This window comes from Neomonachus schauinslandi, chromosome 9 (assembly GCF_002201575.2).
Source record: "Neomonachus schauinslandi chromosome 9, ASM220157v2, whole genome shotgun sequence".
NCBI classification, from domain to species: domain Eukaryota; kingdom Metazoa; phylum Chordata; class Mammalia; order Carnivora; family Phocidae; genus Neomonachus; species Neomonachus schauinslandi.
This window is the reverse complement of record NC_058411.1, coordinates 117,328,380-117,346,928: the sequence shown is the minus strand read 5'-3', so window position 1 is coordinate 117,346,928 and position 18,549 is coordinate 117,328,380. Positions and strand designations below refer to the sequence as shown.

Genomic DNA, 18,549 nt, shown 5'->3' with positions numbered 1-18,549 from the left:
TAATATCATTCTTTTGCGTGTGGATATCCAGTCTAACCAACACTATTTGTTGAAGAGACTGTTCTTTCACATTTGAATGGTCTGGGCTCCCTTGTCAAAGATCATTTGTCAGGGCCTAATGTTGAGTCTTTGAATTACAAACCATGAGCCACCTGTGGCCAGTCTCTTTCCTGGGTGCCCCTGTCAGAGCCACTTTCTTAAAAGATCCTTTTACTTTAGCATGATGCTTCTTAAAAGAGCATTTGCTTAAAACAGTTAATTTCCCCTTGGTTTTGTGTGCAGGGGTGTGTGCATCTGGTGTGTGTGTGTGTGTGTGTGTGTATTTATTCCAAACTGTTATCCCTTAAAACCTTTATTGCACTATTGCAGTTAATACTCATTTGGCACTTCCCACTTCAAGTTGTTAAGGTTTTATTTCTGTAGGTCTTTTTTAATTTAATGAGAGTAAGAGCTCTGGAAGCCTAAACTCTAATAGCATAAAATAACCAGAAAAGTCTCTTGCAAAAAAGTAGGTTCTCAATTGACTGACTTAACACAGGCTTTTGAATGACATCACCAAAGGTTATATGGTGTCGAGACAGAAAACTTGCTGAATCCATTGAAGTTGAAGAAAGATGCTACTTACTATTTATAGTAGTTAACAAATCTGTCTAAAATGAAGAATAGTCCTTTTAGGAAATGTAAGCGCTATATACATAATACATAGAATTGTGTTGGGGTGTTTTCCAAAATGCCAACAGCTCTTTGAAGTCAATATGACTTGGTTGTCCTGACAGATGTTAGAGTGGTTGGCTCAAATTCATAATCATTGTTTTCATTTACATGGAGGTCTGGAAAATGTGGCTCGGGCAACAGACTGCTGGGTATGCAATTTAATGAGTCTATGAGCTCAGAAGTACCGCTCATAGTTCTGAAAGTAGAGTGCGGAAGTCCATTTGTGAATGACTGGTTATTTAGCAAAACTGAAGGAAGCTTATCGAAATAATTGCAGATACAAACACTCTTGTATCTGAAATGATTTGTTTCATATGCAAAGGTTCAGAGTCTTTCTCCTGTTCCTCTGGGGAAGAAATATTCTGAAATTGGTGCTGTCATTCCTTTTATCAGTTGCTAAGTGCAGAGAAGAGAACCTTCTTCTTTTCAGAGGGCATGAACCCCTGACTCAGAGGTTGGCTGGCTCTGCAATCTCATTATTGGTTTTCTTTAAGGGGAAATGAGCCAATTTTACCTCTGATGCACAATGTTGGATTACAATCTCTCGTCTATACATTTTATGCCTTTGTAGTTGAAATTGTAATTCCTTGACTTACTAAAGTGTTATTTATTTTTTAATTATAGGAATTTAGATCTGTGATACGTGTATGTGTCTTTAGGTTTTCCAATAACAATAATCAGTATTTCTTATTCTTCTCTGATGCATACGCTCTCCAATCTTTGCTTTGAGTCACTTTGCTTTAGAACAATTAAGAAGTCAGGTGATGGATAGGGGACTGGATCTGTCTCTGATATTACTCATCACTGGGGGTTTGGTTTTATAGAAAACATTGACATTAAGTTGCTTATGCAGTGTCTTTTACCATTTAGCATTTATCGTCTTATATTTTCTTTGCCATATAATCAGCTTAACAAATATTGCAGGATATCTTTACAGTCATCTATTCCTGGCAACTTGCAATGTATAAATGTCCTGTTTTCCAAGAATTTGTTAAATACCAGTAAGAATCTCTAATCCTTTGAGAATTTTAAAAAAGGAAGAGAGGCAGGGTTTGAATTGCAACTACAAGGCAAATCCAAAAAAAAAAAAAAAATCCACCCCTTTTTCACATACCCATGAGGTGTTAGTGCATGAGTCAAATGAAGCTGAATACCGCTTTCCTCAGTCTCTCTGGCACAAAGTGTTAACACACGTGTATTTTTCTCCACAGTAAAACCGACTGTAATTGACGTTGACATCTATGTTAACAGCATTGGTCCTGTGTCATCAATAAACATGGTAAGAAGCTCTTTTCTGATTTGAAGACCTTTATATCAGTTCTTACTTACATTCTTGTCATGAGTTTCTGTTCAAGATTTATCATGCAGGTTAAAACTCACAATGGACTTCTTAAATCTGTAGCATTGATTGGTAGTTTAAATATTGAAAATGATTTTAAAAAATCACGGAGTGGAGTTTGTGACCCTAGTAGTGAGACATGGCTCTAGTGTTTAAAAGGCATCTCATCCACACCTTCTCCACACACATATTTAATGCACATAGATTTTCGGATGAGATTATTTGCAATTATGCAGTCATTGGCTATATTAATATTAAGGATAAATATAAATGACAGCTTTTTAACTTTTGGTTCAGTTTTTCAAGATCCCAAAGAGCTGCCTTTAGTGTTTCTTAGGAAAGGATCCCCAGTTTATACTTTGCTCTTCAGTTTGAACTCTGGGGGTAAATAAGCTGCCTTATTTTTATTTATTTATTTATTTTTGGCAAGAGAAAGTATGGCATCAAGTATATGATTTTCCTGAGTAGGGTATTTTCACAGATTTAGAAGCAAAATGAGCTCCAGAAGTAACTGCAATGTGAAAGAAGGCCTTCCCTGTAAAAAGTGCTTAGCTATGAGGAAAGTGTTGGAATGCTGGAATACATTAGCATAAAAGTGTCCCAGGAGGTGCTGCAGGCCGTGATGCGGCTCCCTGAGAGGAGTATGCAGGGTTCCAAGAACACACACTGGCATTTGTGGACCCAGTGATGGCAGGAACTCTTGTATGCTGGGGAACTTCTTTGTATTTTACTGCTACACACTGGCTCCTGGATTTGGGGGAGGTGAGGCTGAGGGTGGGGAATTGCCAAAATGCTGACTTAGATGCTGTCTTTTCATTGCAATGTTCTGTGGATAGAAATAATCCCTCCAGAATTAGTAGCAAAATCAGTTCTTTTCATTGCCAGATATTAAAAGTGTTTATTTTTCTCTGATGATATAAAGTTTTCTATGTAGGGGTAAAATTATATTTATGGGTGACTCACTTAAAAAAAACCATGTTATCCATAAATTGGGGATGGGGCACTGGCAAAGAAGTGAAATGAATAAAAGAGAATTCAGTTCACACAGCCTATGTGCTGCTGATTGTAAAATGTAAATTATAAATGTAATATTCCCTTTCCTTGATATATAATTATTCAGTTGACTGCGTAAAGACTATCATCACTTCTTAGTTCATTTGTTTCTTATTCTGGAGTTTTATTTTCTTACATCAGTTCCACATTATTCATCACCCCTATGTCTAACACCAATTTATATCTAACACTAAAAAAGAAGTGCCTCCATAGAGATATAGTTACAAAATTATTTTAGAAACAGGTGCTTGCATTTATATATCTTAGGGATTTTCATGAACTCCTATAGCTTTGATATCTACTCAGTGCCCAGGATTAAGTTTTGCTATTGGAATTGATAGAAATTTCTGCCTGGAAGTCATAGGCTTCACAGGAGGAGGCTAAGTAAGTGACAATCACCCACAGAGTGATAAGGACTCTGCTAATGGGCAAGTCCCCTCTTGGGAAAGCTGGTAACATTTGGAGTGGATTTCTCTGATGAGGTCTCAATCTGAAACTTGATTGGTAGACAGGTGTTTGCCAAGTGGGTCAGCATGGGGAAGTCCTCAGTAGCAGTCAGGAACACAGGTATGTGACCTGATGGAGGGAATGGGGGCTAATGTGCTGTTTGAAAAGCCAAGGGAATGGGGTGTGGCTAGACAGCACCTTGGACCTGCCTGGGACTGAGGCCCTGAAGCCTTTATGAAGAGTTGGGCTTCATCCTTAGGCAGACCTTGGCATTTGGGAAGTGTGCAGACCCACTTCCATCTAAGATATGTATGGGTCAAATTTCGTAAAATTGGTCTGAATCCAGCAAAGATCTCTAGTCAGACCCCTTCCTCCATTTTAAAGAGAGAGAGAGAGCAAGCAATTACATGGCATAGAACTGACAGTGAAAAAAAAAAGAAGAAGATAGCAGGAGGGGAAGAATGAAGGGGGGTGGAATCGGAGGGGGAGATGAACCATGAGAGATGATGGACTCTGAAAAACAAACTGAGGGTTCTAGAGGGGAGGGGGGTGGGAGGATGGGTTAGTCTGGTGATGGGTATTAAAGAGGGCACGTTCTGCATGGAGCACTGGGTGTTATGCACAAACAATGAATCATGGAACACTACATCAAAAACTAATGATGAGATGTATGGTGATTAACATAACATAATCATAAAAAAAGGAAAATTATTATTTAAAATAATTTACTCTGATCCCTTCATCAAGACGAATGATCTTTTTTTTTTTTTTTTTTTTAAAGATTTTATTTATTTATTTGAGTGAGAGAGAATGAGAGACAGAGAGCATGAGAGGGAGGAGGGTCAGAGGGAGAAACAGACTCCCCGCCGAGCAGGGAGCCCGATGTGGGACTCGATCCCGGGACTCCAGGATCATGACCTGAGCCGAAGGCAGTCGCTTAACCAACTGAGCCACCCAGGCGCCCAAGACGAATGATCTTAAATGGTAAGGTCGTAAGACCTGCGAAAAATACATGAGCTTCAAAACCATATATGTTCTGTGGCAGACACACCAAAATACTGCTGTTAGATTTTTAATAAGTGAGATTGAGTAGAAAGCTTTTCCAGTTAACCTCCCTTTGAAAAAATAGCTTGAATATCTTGAAAATTCATTTGGTCCAGTTTTTCTTTCTTTCTACAAGTTATCTACTGCAGTGAAAGGGGAGGCCAATAAATGTTGGTTGCCTTTTATTGGTGAAAGTGAAGCAAGTGTCTAGACAACAGTGGGCAAGCTGAACGATAGGAAATGCATTGCTCTGGAAATAGTGACATGTTTATAGACCGTTCTCAGCAGAGCTAGAGTTGTCTAGACTGTCCCTCTGCTTCCAAGAGGAATATTAATGTACTACTAACATATGTCAGCTAAGCAAAGCATAAAGGGTAGGCAAAGGTTAGATAGATAGATAGATAGATAGATAGATAGGCAAAGGCTTGTTTTATAGATAGATAGATCAATTGATCAATCTAGGTATACACAGATACATTTAGATACTCAATTCCTATGTTCTCTAGGGTGAATTTCTCTATTTCCATCTTTGTTCATTCAGTAAACATTTGACATATGACTACTGTGTGTCATGCATGGTGCTGGGTGCAGGTTAAGACAAAGATGAGTGGGCGGAGCAAGTCCAGATTCATAAACAAACCATCATGCTACAGGGGGCCAGAGCAGAGATAGATTCAATGCCAAGTGTCCCCGAAGGGGAATATCTCATAGCCCTGAGGGATGTTTCAAGAGGCTCATGAATCGAAAGCTTCTGAATTGCTTTTTTTAAAATTTATATGTTTATTTTTTTAAAAGACTTATTTTTTTTAGAGCAGTTTTAGGTTCACAGCAAAATTTAGAGGAAGGTACAGAGATTTTTCCATATAACCCCTGCCTTCACACATGCGCAGCCTTGCCCCATATGAACACCACCTCCCCTCAACCAGAGTGGTACATTTGTTACAATCAGTGAACCTATATTGACTTCTTTATCAGTCAAATATCCTAGTTTACATCAGGGTTCACTCTTGGTGGTGTACATCGGTGGATTTGGACAAATGTGTGAAGATGTATCCACCATTATAGGATCATACAGAATAGTTTTACTACCCTAAAAACCCTGTTTGTCAGTTGCTTCTTGAAGGATGAGTATTTCTAACCTTTGTGCTCCAAACTTGAAAATGTCCAAACTTTGAAATTCTGCTTGGAAGTCAAAAGGATAAAGGGGTTCTTCTCACATTGCTGAAATCATCACATACATCCACTCTAACACCAAACAGTGCAGTTTCAAAAGAATGTAAAGTGCTTCAAAGTGGACCTCATGAAAAGTAAAAGGAATTTAAAAGTAGAGGGTTGATGGTGTAAGTGGTATTGGGAATTGAGTCAGCAATAATAAAAAGAAGAATATGAGAGAGATCAAAGCAATCAAATTAAAGAATCTATTATGGGGAAAAAAGTACAATTTAGAGATGTGTGTGGGATTTAACATATAAATTTTTATTGGGGTTTTGACTGTAATGCTAAAACCTGATAAAATTATGGCTTCCACCAAATATTCATTTAACAACCAAGGAAAGAGAGAAAACAATTATTTCTACTCCTTTTTCCTCTCCTCCCTCCCACTTTTCTGTTTCTTTTATTGATATTATTAATACTGAAGATTTAGTTTCAGATATTCTCTCTGCTAAATAAAAATGAAGTTGCATTTCAGTCTGTTGTTTAATAGACTGATTCTCATTGTCTTGTTTATCCTGGAGTTGTTTATGCTTTTTCTAGTTACTGAGAAGATTAGAAATGGTTCACACATGTTGAGGAGAATCTTTTTTTACCATCTTTAATCACATTCTCTGTCTTTGTCACTACAGGATATCCAAATGTGCACAATTCTTTTTTTATTAAAAATTTTATTTATTTGAGAGAGAGAGAGAGCACAAGTAGGGGGGTAGTGGCAGAGGGAGAGGGAGAAGCAGACTCCCTGATGAGCAGGGAGCCCTATGCAGGACTTGATCCCACGACCCTGGGATCATGACCTGAGCTGAAGGCAGATGCTTAACTGACTGAGTCACCCAGGTGCCCCTAAATGTGCACAATTCTTTTTTTTTTTTTTTTTTTAAAGATTTTATTTATTTATTTGAGACAGAGAGAATGAGAGACAGCATGAGAGGGAGGAGGGTCAGAGGGAGAAGCAGACTCCCTGCCGAGCAGGGAGCCCGATGCGGGACTCGATCCCGGGACTCCAGGATCATGACCTGAGCCGAAGGCAGTCGCTTAACCAACTGAGCCACCCAGGCGCCCAAATGTGCACAATTCTTAATAGAAATTGTGCATCATTTATTTCAAGACTGGGAATCTGAAGATCAGGAGGAATTGCACATTTATTTTTGAGAGTGATCACCATAAGCAACATTTTAGGAAAGGAACAAAGAAAACTAATGCTTTGATACCTACTCTGTGGTATCGACCTCATCTCCTTTGATCTTCACAAGGTCATGGTAGAGAAGATACTGCTATTTTCCATATACTGTGTTTGTAATGAGTATGTGAAGCTCTTGAAGATGGAGATCCTGGAGCAATGGTTCCAACTATGACCAACTGCACTTCTGTAGTCAGTATCAAAATACAGCTGCAGCACTTACGGAGTTTCAGCTTTAATTTAGAAGTTGAGATGATAAAGGCTCAGAGTGAGTGTAATGTTAGAATTGTTTTCCTCTTTAAAAAAAAATTAATAGACTTTATTTTTTTAGAGCAGCTTTAAAAATATTTTCTCAGGTTTGTTGAGATAGAATTGACATATAACAGTGTATAAGTTTATGGTTTACAGCTTGACAATTGGATATATGTACTCTGCAAAATGATTACCGCAATAAGGTTAGTTAATACCTCTATTACCCAACATAGTTACTCCCCCTTTTTTGTGATGAGAACTCTTAAGATCTTAGCAACTTTCAAGTATATAATACAATATTATTAACTATAATCAGCATGCTGTATGTTAGATTCCCAGAACTTATTCATCTTGATGCTGCAGGTTTGTACCATTTGAGCAACATCTCCCCATTTCCCCCACTCCCAGCCCCTGACAGCCATGATTCTACTCTGTTTCTATGATTTCCATTTCTTTAGATTCCACATATAAGAATATCATACAGTATTTGTCATTCTCTGACTCACATAATGTAGCATAATTTTAAATTTACAAAAATTGGGCAGAAATCAGAGAGTTCCCATATGTACCTACACACACACACACACACACACACACACCTTTTCCTATCATTAACATCTCTCATTAGTATGGTACATTTGTTACAACTGATGAAAGAATATTGATACATTATTATTAGCTGACGTTGTAGTTTTTATTAAGGTTCACTTTTGGTGTTGTACATTCTATGGGTTTTCACCAATGTATGATGACATGTATCCACCATTGTTGTATCACATAAAAATATTTTCACTGCACTATCAATCCTCTGTGCTCTACCTGCTCATCCCCATGCTCTAACCTCCAGCAACTACCGATCTTTTTACTGTCTCCATTGGTTGCCTTTTCCAGAAAGTCATACAGTTGGAATCCTAGAGAATGTAGCCCTCTCAGCCTGGCTTCTTTGCCTTTATTTTTAAGAGAACTGGTACTGAGTCATCTGAGGAAATCCAAGACACATAGTGATTGAGTCAATATGATGTGACTATACTAACTGGTTGTGATGACGTGTTACCTAGAAATGAAGGGGGCCTCTGTACAGGTCCTGAGGACAGGTCACACATCACCAGAATATGCTCCACGGCCTAAAATTATAAAACCTGTGGGAGGACATGCAGCCAGGAGGGGAAGGGGGGAAACGTGGGCTCGTGACGCTTGTTGTGACGTCTGTGAACCTCATCCCACCTCTTCTTGCTGTTGGCTGAAGTTTTAAGAGGTGAAGTCAGGTGACCATGTGGAATCATGGAAGCCCAGAAGGGAGGAAGGTAAATTCCATTACAGAAAGATCTGTTATTACTACAGGTTGCCCATTGCTTCATAAAACTTTTCTGAAGGCATCTAAGCTCAGGAAAGTCCAAAGGAAAGGAGGGCTGCAGTGCCCTGGAGGCGCCCTTGTTTTGGTTTTCTTTGCATTTATCATGCTCACAGTTCATAGCAGTTTTGCATCTGTACTTTGATACCTTTCATCAGTTTTTTAAAAATGTTGGCCATTATTTCTTAAAATCGGGCTTCCGCACCATCCTTTCTCCCTCTTCACTCTCTAATACTCCAATCACATGCATGTTAAATGTTTCCCCCACATTCCACTTGTCCCGTATGCTTGTGGCCTTTTTGACATCACTTTGGTCCACGCTTCAGTCAGTGGAAAAGCTTCCAGCCTACCTTTCAGCAAATCATCACTCCTCATCTGTGTCCAGTTATCTCTGAAAGCCATTTGTTGAGTTCTTAATTTCAACTCTAAAATTTTAATTTGGTTGTTTCTAAGTGAGTTCTCTGGTGAAATTCTCCATCTTGCAATCTATTTCCTTGAACACATTAATTATTAAATGTGGCTGATAGCTGCAGGATCTGGCTATCCGTGGCACCAGTTTTATTGCCTGTTTTGATAATTGGCCCCATTTCCTGGTGTGCCTGATAATTTTGATTATGTGCAGAAACTTGTGGAGGCTTCAGGTGATGTTCCCTCTCATGTCTGGACATCACAGCGGGTGTGGTCTGGTCTTCAGTCTTACCAAGGCACAGTTGGGCTCTGTTTCTCTCCTACTCCAGGGCATAGCTCCCCAGGGGTCCCAACTGAGGTCCTGGGATGCTTCCCAGGGCCCCTCCAAAAAGATTCTAAACTCTAGTTTTTATATTTTTGGCACCAGAAAATAGCCGACAATTCTGCTCTTCTTTCTAAGCCATTTTATGACTGCTTTTTAACTTTTCTATGAGGTCTAGTCAGTAAATGTATTGAGGGCAAATGAGTATTGTATGGCTCACTTCCCCATCATTTGTTTTCTCTGAAATCTTAGCCTCTTGTATATACCATATATACAAAGGAATATTAGCCATGAGAAAGGATGAATACCCACCATTTGTATCGACATGGATGGAACTGGAGGGGATTATGCTGAGTGAAGTAAGTCAAGCAGAGAAAGACAATTATCATATGGTTTCACTCATATGTGGAACCTAAGGAATAGTGTGGAGGACCACAGGGAAAGGGAGGGAAAACTCAATGGGAAGAAATCAGAGAGGGAGACAAATCATGAGAGACTCTGGACTCCGGGAACCAAACTGAGGGATATAGAAGGGAGGGGGGTGGGGAGGATGGGGTCACTGGGTGATGGATATTAAGGAGGGTACATGTAGTGATGAGCACTGGGTGTTATATGGAACTAATGAATCATTAAACACTACATCAAAAAGTAATGATGTATGATATGCTGGCTAATTGAATGTAATAATTAAAAATAAATAGATAGATAGATAAATAAATAAATAAATAAATAAATAAATAAATAAATAAGACTTTTTCAACCTGAGATCCAGCAAGCCTCATTCTGTAGCAGGTGCTCACTTGACTGTGAGTCCTGAAGCCAACACCCACATCTCTTTTTGATTCCCCTAGTATTCAGTCCAGATGCCCTGATAAGTATGTGTAAAATGAATAAAAGGACAAAAATCATTTTCACCCTCTGTTTCTCCACATACATACCCATTAGTATATCTTTATGTGTGAAAACATATACATCCTTCACACCATACACTTTGCCATGTTATTAGGTTACAATTTTATTAGTTAATAGACTAACTTCTCTTTAGTAATATTAGCTAACACTTTTCCAGTACTTCCACTGTTGCAAGAAATTAATCCTGACAATACACCTATGGAGGATATTAATATCATCACCCAAGCTATGGCTAATGGAGCTAAAGCTTAGAATCCTCATGTTCCATCTCAAAGGCTATCCATCCGGAAGATGGTAGAACAACCACTCACCCTTTGAAGTAAAAAGGAAATCAGTGTGAGCTATCCTAACAGGCACATCTTAAATGTAAAATCTATGCATTTTAAGTTTATACCGTATGTCTTATTTTCTTTGTCCTCTTGTGTCTTGGAACTTTTTACCATTTTATACAAAATGTTACTAGAGATACTACCTGGTAAGATGGGGCATTCATGTGCATTGTGTGAATGGATGTGAACTTTTCAGTGACTTAAGAACAGTGAAATATCTGTAATGATAATAAAGCATCTGTCCTTTGTTAGTGGTGATCTTGCGTACAAACTCCTTAAAATGTATGAGTAGCTTCTTATTTTTTTCATCTTGAACTTTTCCATTTCTGTTGCATATTTCACAATTAATATCTGTCATTCTTCACAATATGGGCTCCATGATGTACCTCTGAGAAGAGCATCTTCTTTTTGTTGTATATAGAAACCATTTTCTGAAAGGGTGGGCCATTGAATTGGGACTCACTATTAAAGAATCTGAAGAAGCTCTTGCATCTTACCTTGATTAAGTGCCCACAAGCCTTCTTGTGGGTCCAGCTTGCCTAGAGGCAGGAAATAGCACTCAGTTTGCTGTGGCCTTATTTTGTACCTGTGGTGGGATTAGAAGGACAGGTGTGTTATGCTGAGGTGTTGCTACAGGTGGCAGGGTACAATTATTGGCTCCTAAGGGTGGTTGGTCACATGTATCTTTCAGAGAAGTCCTTCCTGTAGGATTGTGGAGGATGACAGTAGGGGCTAACAAGACTGAGGTAGGGAGATCTCTGAGGATTGCTATGCAAGTCTAGGGTGAGATATGTGAGTCCTGAACCTGAATAGTGGTGGTAGGATATAGAGGTGAGTGTGGACTTGAGAAATGTAAATTCCCAGACATGATGATTGACCTCTTGTAGGTATTAAAGAATGGGAGAAGTCAGGGTGACTCACAGTCTAACAGAGTTCGTGTAAGTGTAACTAGTTACTGGAGTAGGGCGGGCCCTATCCAACAAGACTAGCGTTCTTATAAAAAGAAAATTTGGACACAGGCATGCACATAAGGAGAACACCATGTGAAGATGAGGGTAGTGATCTACAAGCCAAGGAATGCCAAAGATGGCCAGCAAGCCCCCAGCAGCTAGGAGAAAGGCCAGGATTAAGGTCTCCTTCACAGGTCTGTGAAGGAATCGACCCTGATGCCACCTTGATCTTGGGCTTCCACCATCCAGAACTGTGAGACGCCCCATTCTGTTGTTTGAGCCACCCAGGTTGTGGTACTTCATTGTGGCAGCCCTAGCAGGGTAAGACAGGGCCTATCCCATATTTTTCAGGTTCTGGTCATTTATAAGAGGTTGTCATTTTCCATGTGACACTGACTTGCTGCTTCAAGGAGGCTGTAGTTCCCCCACTACCTTACCCCTTTCTCAGGACTCAGCATCACAAGCAGGGATGACTGACAGGTCAGCGGAAGCAGGCGTAGCTTCCCTCTTTGTATAGCTACTCCCCTAGCCAGGTTGTGTTTCATATTATATTACTGGTCTAGGACAGTCCTAGGAAGTAGGAATTATCGTTCCACTTAATAATGAAGAGTACAAGACCCACCCACAGAGAGTAAGTAGAAGGAGGACTTGAAGCCAAGGCTGGTTCTAGAGGTGTGAATGGTGCTTCCTAAATCTCCCATTCTGAGAAACGAAGCTGTTCACTGGCTCTGCAAGAGCCATAGCTGGGACCTGTGACCATTTTTCAGCTCACCAGCAATGAGACTTCCTAGGTAGGCAAGGAGGGTGTCAGTGTGGGCCACTGGACATGACCCATGGCCGTGAGGGATTATACAGAAGGGAGAATCGCAGTCCACCCCCCACCCCGCCTCGCCAGGATGGCACCCACTGGTGTCAGCCCCTCATGGCCAGTGTGCCCCATTTCACACTTTGAGTGAGATCTGCAGGGGTTGTGAATCCCAAGGTCAACATGAACATCATATATTATGGCACCCATATCATTGCTGTGGCCAGGACACCTCCACATAAGTGATAACCACTTAGTTTTACATCGCTCTTTCCCATGAGACTCAGAAGTCCGCCAGGGCATGGACTTGTGTGTCTGTCATCCCCTGACTAGCACAGATGCAGGACTCAGAGCAGACTTGCATTCGGTGGGTGGGGTGGTGTGGATGAATGATAGAAGCACTCTGAGAACAGAATTGTGGGGGTAACATTTAGGGATGTGCATTCTGGAGTGCAAGACCTTTAGCATCTTGTTCACTAACAAACCCTAGCATCTGCATGATGCCAGGCACAGAACACTAAATACTGGTGTTGACTGGAAGTCACACCTTTATCCTTTGAATCTAGGTTTCAGAGGCCCCGAGTTGTAGGCTGCTTGCTCATCCTTGTGCCTCTTACAGTACCTGCCATGGTGCTGGTCAGGTATGGGTCTATATTAGGTGGGTATGTGTGTGCCTAGCCTCGCTGAACCAGTTGGAAGGGGAGAATCAACAACACCCGTGTTGGGAAAATGGGAAGAAATGTGTCCGCCTGTGGCTCTCTCCAGTACTACTCAGTCAGTTTAAACTACTAGAATGATTTGGATTCTTGGAAAAAATGCTGCAATTCAAAACCATGTCAGTTAAATACCATTTTTCTGAAAGTCACAATGCTATGACTAGGGGTTATTTCCCCACTAAAGCATCCGATGTTCTGATAATTTTTGTTTCATAGAAATAACCACAAATATCATTTCAAATCAGCTACAATGGAAGTAACTTACATTGTGCAGTCAGGAATTTCCTGAAGTTTACAGAAACCACCTGGAATATTATGAATAACATAGCACTGTGCTCAGGGCTTCACTCCGTCGTGACATTCTAGACCCAGGCCTTACCACTCCCCAGGCCCAGACATTTCCTGTGTGGTGGGGCTAGCAGAATGGCCTGGACAGTAGAAGCTTTATGAAACCTGTTGATAACTTTCCCACTTGGGAGCGACCGCCATGCTCTCCCCAGTATCAGGGTGTGGGGGAAGTGAGCAGTGCAGTGTGGACAGTCAGGAGTGCTTGGAGCTTGGCCTTCCCAAGGGCAGATCACTGGTGCAAAGGGAGCAGGAAATGTCCAGAGAAAGAGGAAAATGTGTGCATATGTTCTCTTCCTCATTTGTGAAGAGTAAGGAGATGAGCAAGAGAGGCTGACCTTTGGAGAAGATGCCATGCTTTCTCCTTGTGCTTCCAGGACTGTACGTGACAACAGAGAACACCTTGTTTGCTTGGGGGCTGTCAGCCTTTTACACATCCCGACACAGATCCAGGCTCCAGCAGCTGTTGTCTGGCCTCTCTTCTCCCAGCCCATTGTTCTGTCCAGGCTAGCCGTGGCAGGAGCTCTTCATGGGCTCCCTCAGCCACCTCCTGTCCTTTTCCCTCCCCCATTCACGGCGCTCCTTCTGCTCCCTGGAACTTTGCTCCAGGAACTATTTTCTTTGTTTGTATCTTTGATCTCTTCTGCTCTCTCTTCAGGCTCCCACCTGTTTTCTCTGGGCTACTTCAGTTTCCTGACTGGCTTTCCTGTGTACAGTATTCTTTCTCTCCCACATCATCTTCACACAGGTGCTCCAGCTGTCTTCCTGGAGGTGGGACTCAGTTCACTGCTCCTCTGTTGGAACACCTTGTGTGGGTCCCAGGTGTCTGTGGAATAAAGGCTCCCCAGCCAGCACTGTCGGTCTTGTACAGTTTCCCTCCAGCCTCTTTCAGCCTCACTACCCACTGCAGTCCCAGAAACATGATGCTTTAGGCATGCTGAACTAACAGCATTACCCCCAGTTTCCCTTTCCTAGCTCAGGCCTCTGCTCATCCTGTTCCTCTCCTGGAATGACTGTCCAGTTTTTCTTTCCGTAAAGATCACATTCACTCATCAAGGCTCCCACACTCTGAAGACACCTCACCACTGCCATTCAGTGGATTCCTTTTTTGCTTCTACTATTGCAGTAAAAAAAAAAAAAGCAAACACAAAAATCCTCAATTGTGGTGCTCAGCACATGCTTCTTCATATTCCTACTAGGGGAATATATGTCTGACCCCTAACATTTTTAACTGCTCCAGGAGTTCAGTTCTTGGAAACTGGTTTTATTTTGTTTTGTTTTGTTTTTGTCTCTTGCTGTCATTTTCCAGGGTTCTGTGCACATAGAAGAGGATTAATAAATGTGTACAGGTTTGTGAAATTCAGTTGTAAGAAAGTAATCAAGTGGAAAGGATGTAATAAATAGTAAGAATTAATTCAACTTTGAAATTAAAGAGACGTTATTTTTAAATATGGGTGTCTTACTCTAGACTAGTCCTGAGAAACTCCCATTGTGGAGCTCCCTTACACTTACATAGCCACTTACCTAAGAGAATCTGCTTCTGCTTGTATCTTTCTAGGAAGTTCTTCCTTATTTAGACACTTTCATCCCCTTTTGTGCTTCTGCCATCCTCACATTGTTCACCTTGGTTCTCATGTCCTTGCTGACTTGGCCAAGTCTTTCCTTTGGTCCTACAGCTGCCCCACTGTGCATGTCCCCGCACTTGGTGTTGCCCCGCAGCTCACGGTAGCAGAGCAGAGCTGGGCCAGTTAGGACGAGGTGCATGTCCCAGGCAGGTTGGGAGTCCAGCTTATCCACCACCATTTGCTGAGTTCACTGCTCTTAGGCTGCCAGGCAGGAACCTAGGGCTAGGAGGATCCTGAGACACACTCCAGTCTGCATAAACCACATTGCCCACTCTTTCTTCGTCCACCCAAGAATGCCTGAAATCTTGCAAGAGGACAGAACTGGAATGAAGCAAATGGCTGGGCCTTGGAGGCAAGCAGGTTGTACCTTCACTCCCAGAGGACAGAGCCGGCTGCTCCCAGGTCACCGAAGGGCCCAGTGAAAACCAAGGTGCTGGGGGCAATGTTGGGGAGAAGAAACATGCATGAAGTGCCCTTTTTGATCTCTTCTATAGTAAATGTCATACAGTTTCATGAGCCTATGACACAAAGGGGAAATTCTATAATACTGAAAAAAAACTCTTAAAATTTCCTACCAACAATTAATTGTGTCAATGATTTGCAATCACTCACCTTTTGTTTCTAGACTCTAATCTGCCCATCCTTCTCTTTCATAATATTGAAGTCTAAATATAGACTCATCCTTGGAGCTATGCAAGGAAATGAAAATGAATTATCAAAGAAAACAGTAAAATACTGTTTTCCTTTCTTTTCTTTTGGCTTCAAAGTTACAAGTTAGAGATTTCAAGAAAGACATTTGAATGAGGAAAGCAATTAAGGTTTAAGCTTTTGAAAGGAATTTACATGAGATTAAAAAAAAAGTGACCCTGTGAATTCAATTTCCCTTTCTTCCTCCTTCTGGAATTGTGCAGTCTTCTCTGAATAACTCTGTTTTGATGAAATTGACCAGCAAGACCCCTTCTCTACGAGGAGTGGACCTTTCTGTCATGTGCGCTGATGGGTGAAAACTCTTCCAGCATCCAGTATTTAAGGAGCATCTGTAGACTATATTTGCTAAAAATCTCTCTGTCTAGCAGTGCTGGGCAGACTAAAAGCCACAGAAGAGAGAGACATTAGATGCTCTATGCACTGTACACAGTGTTCCTTATTTGGAAAATTATATGATTTGAACATCTTGTGAGGTTTTTTTAGCCTAAGCTGTAGACATGATTTCTGACTTCTTCTTAGATCTTGTATGGCTATCTGGTAACTACTCCTCACTCAGCAAATTCTTAACTGAACACCCTTACTTGCCAATCCAAACTTCTGCTTCTTGGTTTCCATACTGTTAGCGACATAATCATTTGCAAAACCAGCCAGTCAAAACGAATGGACCAAGTCAGAATCATTTTTGACCTTGTGTCTTTTACTTTTTCAAATATGTCTTGTCACCAGGTATGCTGCACAGATGATGCTACCAGCATGAAGTCAGAACTCTAAACTTATCTCTGCAGCCATAGGAAGACACAGTGAGAGGAAGAGTGCTGTTAGTCCAAGGACTTAGGTCACTGCAGTCCCTGATAGAGCTCTCGTGGTTCATAAAGTGGTATAAGAAGTCCTCAAATAGGTCTTCATATCCATGAAGGAAGGGTGATATCCTCCAAAAACAGCCCTGTTCTACATGCAAGGCAGGTCTCCTGTTTTGGGTCTTATTTTGTGGTGTGTGATTTCTTTAGAGGAAACTGAGGCAGAGAGCCAAAACTGACCTCAGTGAATGAGGTTCTTGGAGACCAGACCTGTGTGTGAGGATGCAGCACCCTGGTGGCCTAGCTTGATGCACGGGACTGCCCTGGTGGATCCCCTCTGCATCCCCACTCTCGCTGTTGATAGGAGACCTCATTATTTGTTGATTTTTCACCTGAACTAGAGAATTTCAACAGAGTAGCTATACAACCTCCCCAGCCACACACACTATTTTCTAAATTCTTACGCAGAATCAAAATATATAAAATGAGTGGATGTTGGAGCTTCTCTGAGGCGAGTAGGAGGAGGGAGCCTGGAGCCATGCCACTTGGACCCTTCCACCACCTCAGGGAGCCACCTGCCTTCTGGGGTCCATGGAACCTGTCTGAAAATCCCTCACCTAGAATGCTGCCGCTCCCTCCTGCTGCTTCGGACTCTGGCTGCTTCCTTTTCTCTCCTTCCTGGACATGGCTGCCATGTCCTATGCATCCTCCAGAATGTGCGAAGTAAGCTGGCCAGCCCACTGCTGAAAAGATTTTGAGGAAGCCTTATTGCTCTTTCATGTGGTTGTGTGATTACAGCTGGCTCCCCTTCCCTGGGTACCATCCCTGGCTCCCTGCCTTCCCTTCTACCTGCTGGCACATCACCAAGTGGTGCTGCTGTGATACTGCAGGAGGCTCCCCAGCCTGGGGGCTCCCGACCACTCCTCATGACTGCTTGTTCACATTTTTTCAATGTGAACAGTGCTTCCAGGCTCAGCTCCAAACTCCTTGCCATGGACGTCAGGCTCTCCACAAGATTCGTGGGACTTTGTCCCTTGGCTGGTGCCATTGCTTCCACCAAGAATGCTCTCAGCCTTTCTCTTTGCCTGTATAACTCTTACTGTTCTTCTCCTCCCAGGCAGTCTTCTGCCATATTCCAGGCTGGGCAGGAGACTCTTTCTGGAGCGATCACAAAGCCTGGTACAGACGTGTGTTAGACACTTAGCAGATATCACTGTTGGCCTTTCTCTCTGAAGGTTTGTGTGCTGTACTTAGTGACAAGCCTTTAAGGGTGGGGTCTTACATTTGCAGGGCTCAATGGCTGGCCCTTAGCAGATGCTCAGTAACTATCTTTTGCGCTATCTGAAACTGATTACCTTGTATATGCTTCTTCCATTGTCTGAAAGCTCCTCCTTGCCCAGACAAATGATTTCCATCTTTTCAGCTCAACTCCAACATCTATCACTTCTGTAGTAATGCTTTCTTCAGCAAAGCCCAGGAGGAATTGTTGATTGAATTGAATTTGGTGGGCTGCTTCATTTTTCTACAACTCAGAAAAACACCACATTTTTTTCCCTGTTGCTTGGATGTAAATATGCATTTGTCCATCAGTATGTATTTCTCCATCAGGTCAGGAGTATACAGTTAATTATGGGTAGCTACCTATTGCTGCATAACCTATTATCCTAACAGTGACTTAAAATGGCATATTTCTTGTCTCACAGTTTATATGGTCAGAAATCTAGGCACAGTTGGCTGGCATCTCTGCTCCAAGATCTCTCACAGGCTGCAAATAAGGCCAGACCTACAGACATGTCAAGGTTTGACTGGAGTTGGGGGAAGGATCAATTTCTGGCCTCACTCATGTGGCTGTTTGCAGGACTTGGTTCTTCAAGGGTTGTTGGACTCAGGGTCTCAGTTCCTTGCTGGCCTTTGCTAGAGCCTCTCTCAGTTCTTGCCACATCAACCTCTCCGCAGGGCAGCTGGTTTTATTAGAGTGAGGCCAGAGAGAGTGAGGAAGGAAGGAAGGAAGGAAGGAAGGAAGGAAGGAAGGAAGGAAGG

General features: G+C 41.8%; 1 protein-coding gene across 1 annotated transcript in view; it reads left to right on the top strand.

Annotated features, from left to right (window-relative positions):
* GABRG3 (gamma-aminobutyric acid type A receptor subunit gamma3) overlaps positions 1–18,549 on the top strand; it is a 756,122-nt gene that overhangs the window by 75,813 nt on the left and 661,760 nt on the right. The window contains exon 3 of the mRNA XM_044917764.1: positions 1,926–1,993. Within this exon, the coding sequence (XP_044773699.1) occupies positions 1,926–1,993 (68 nt within the window). The remainder of the gene's footprint in view (positions 1–1,925; positions 1,994–18,549) is intronic.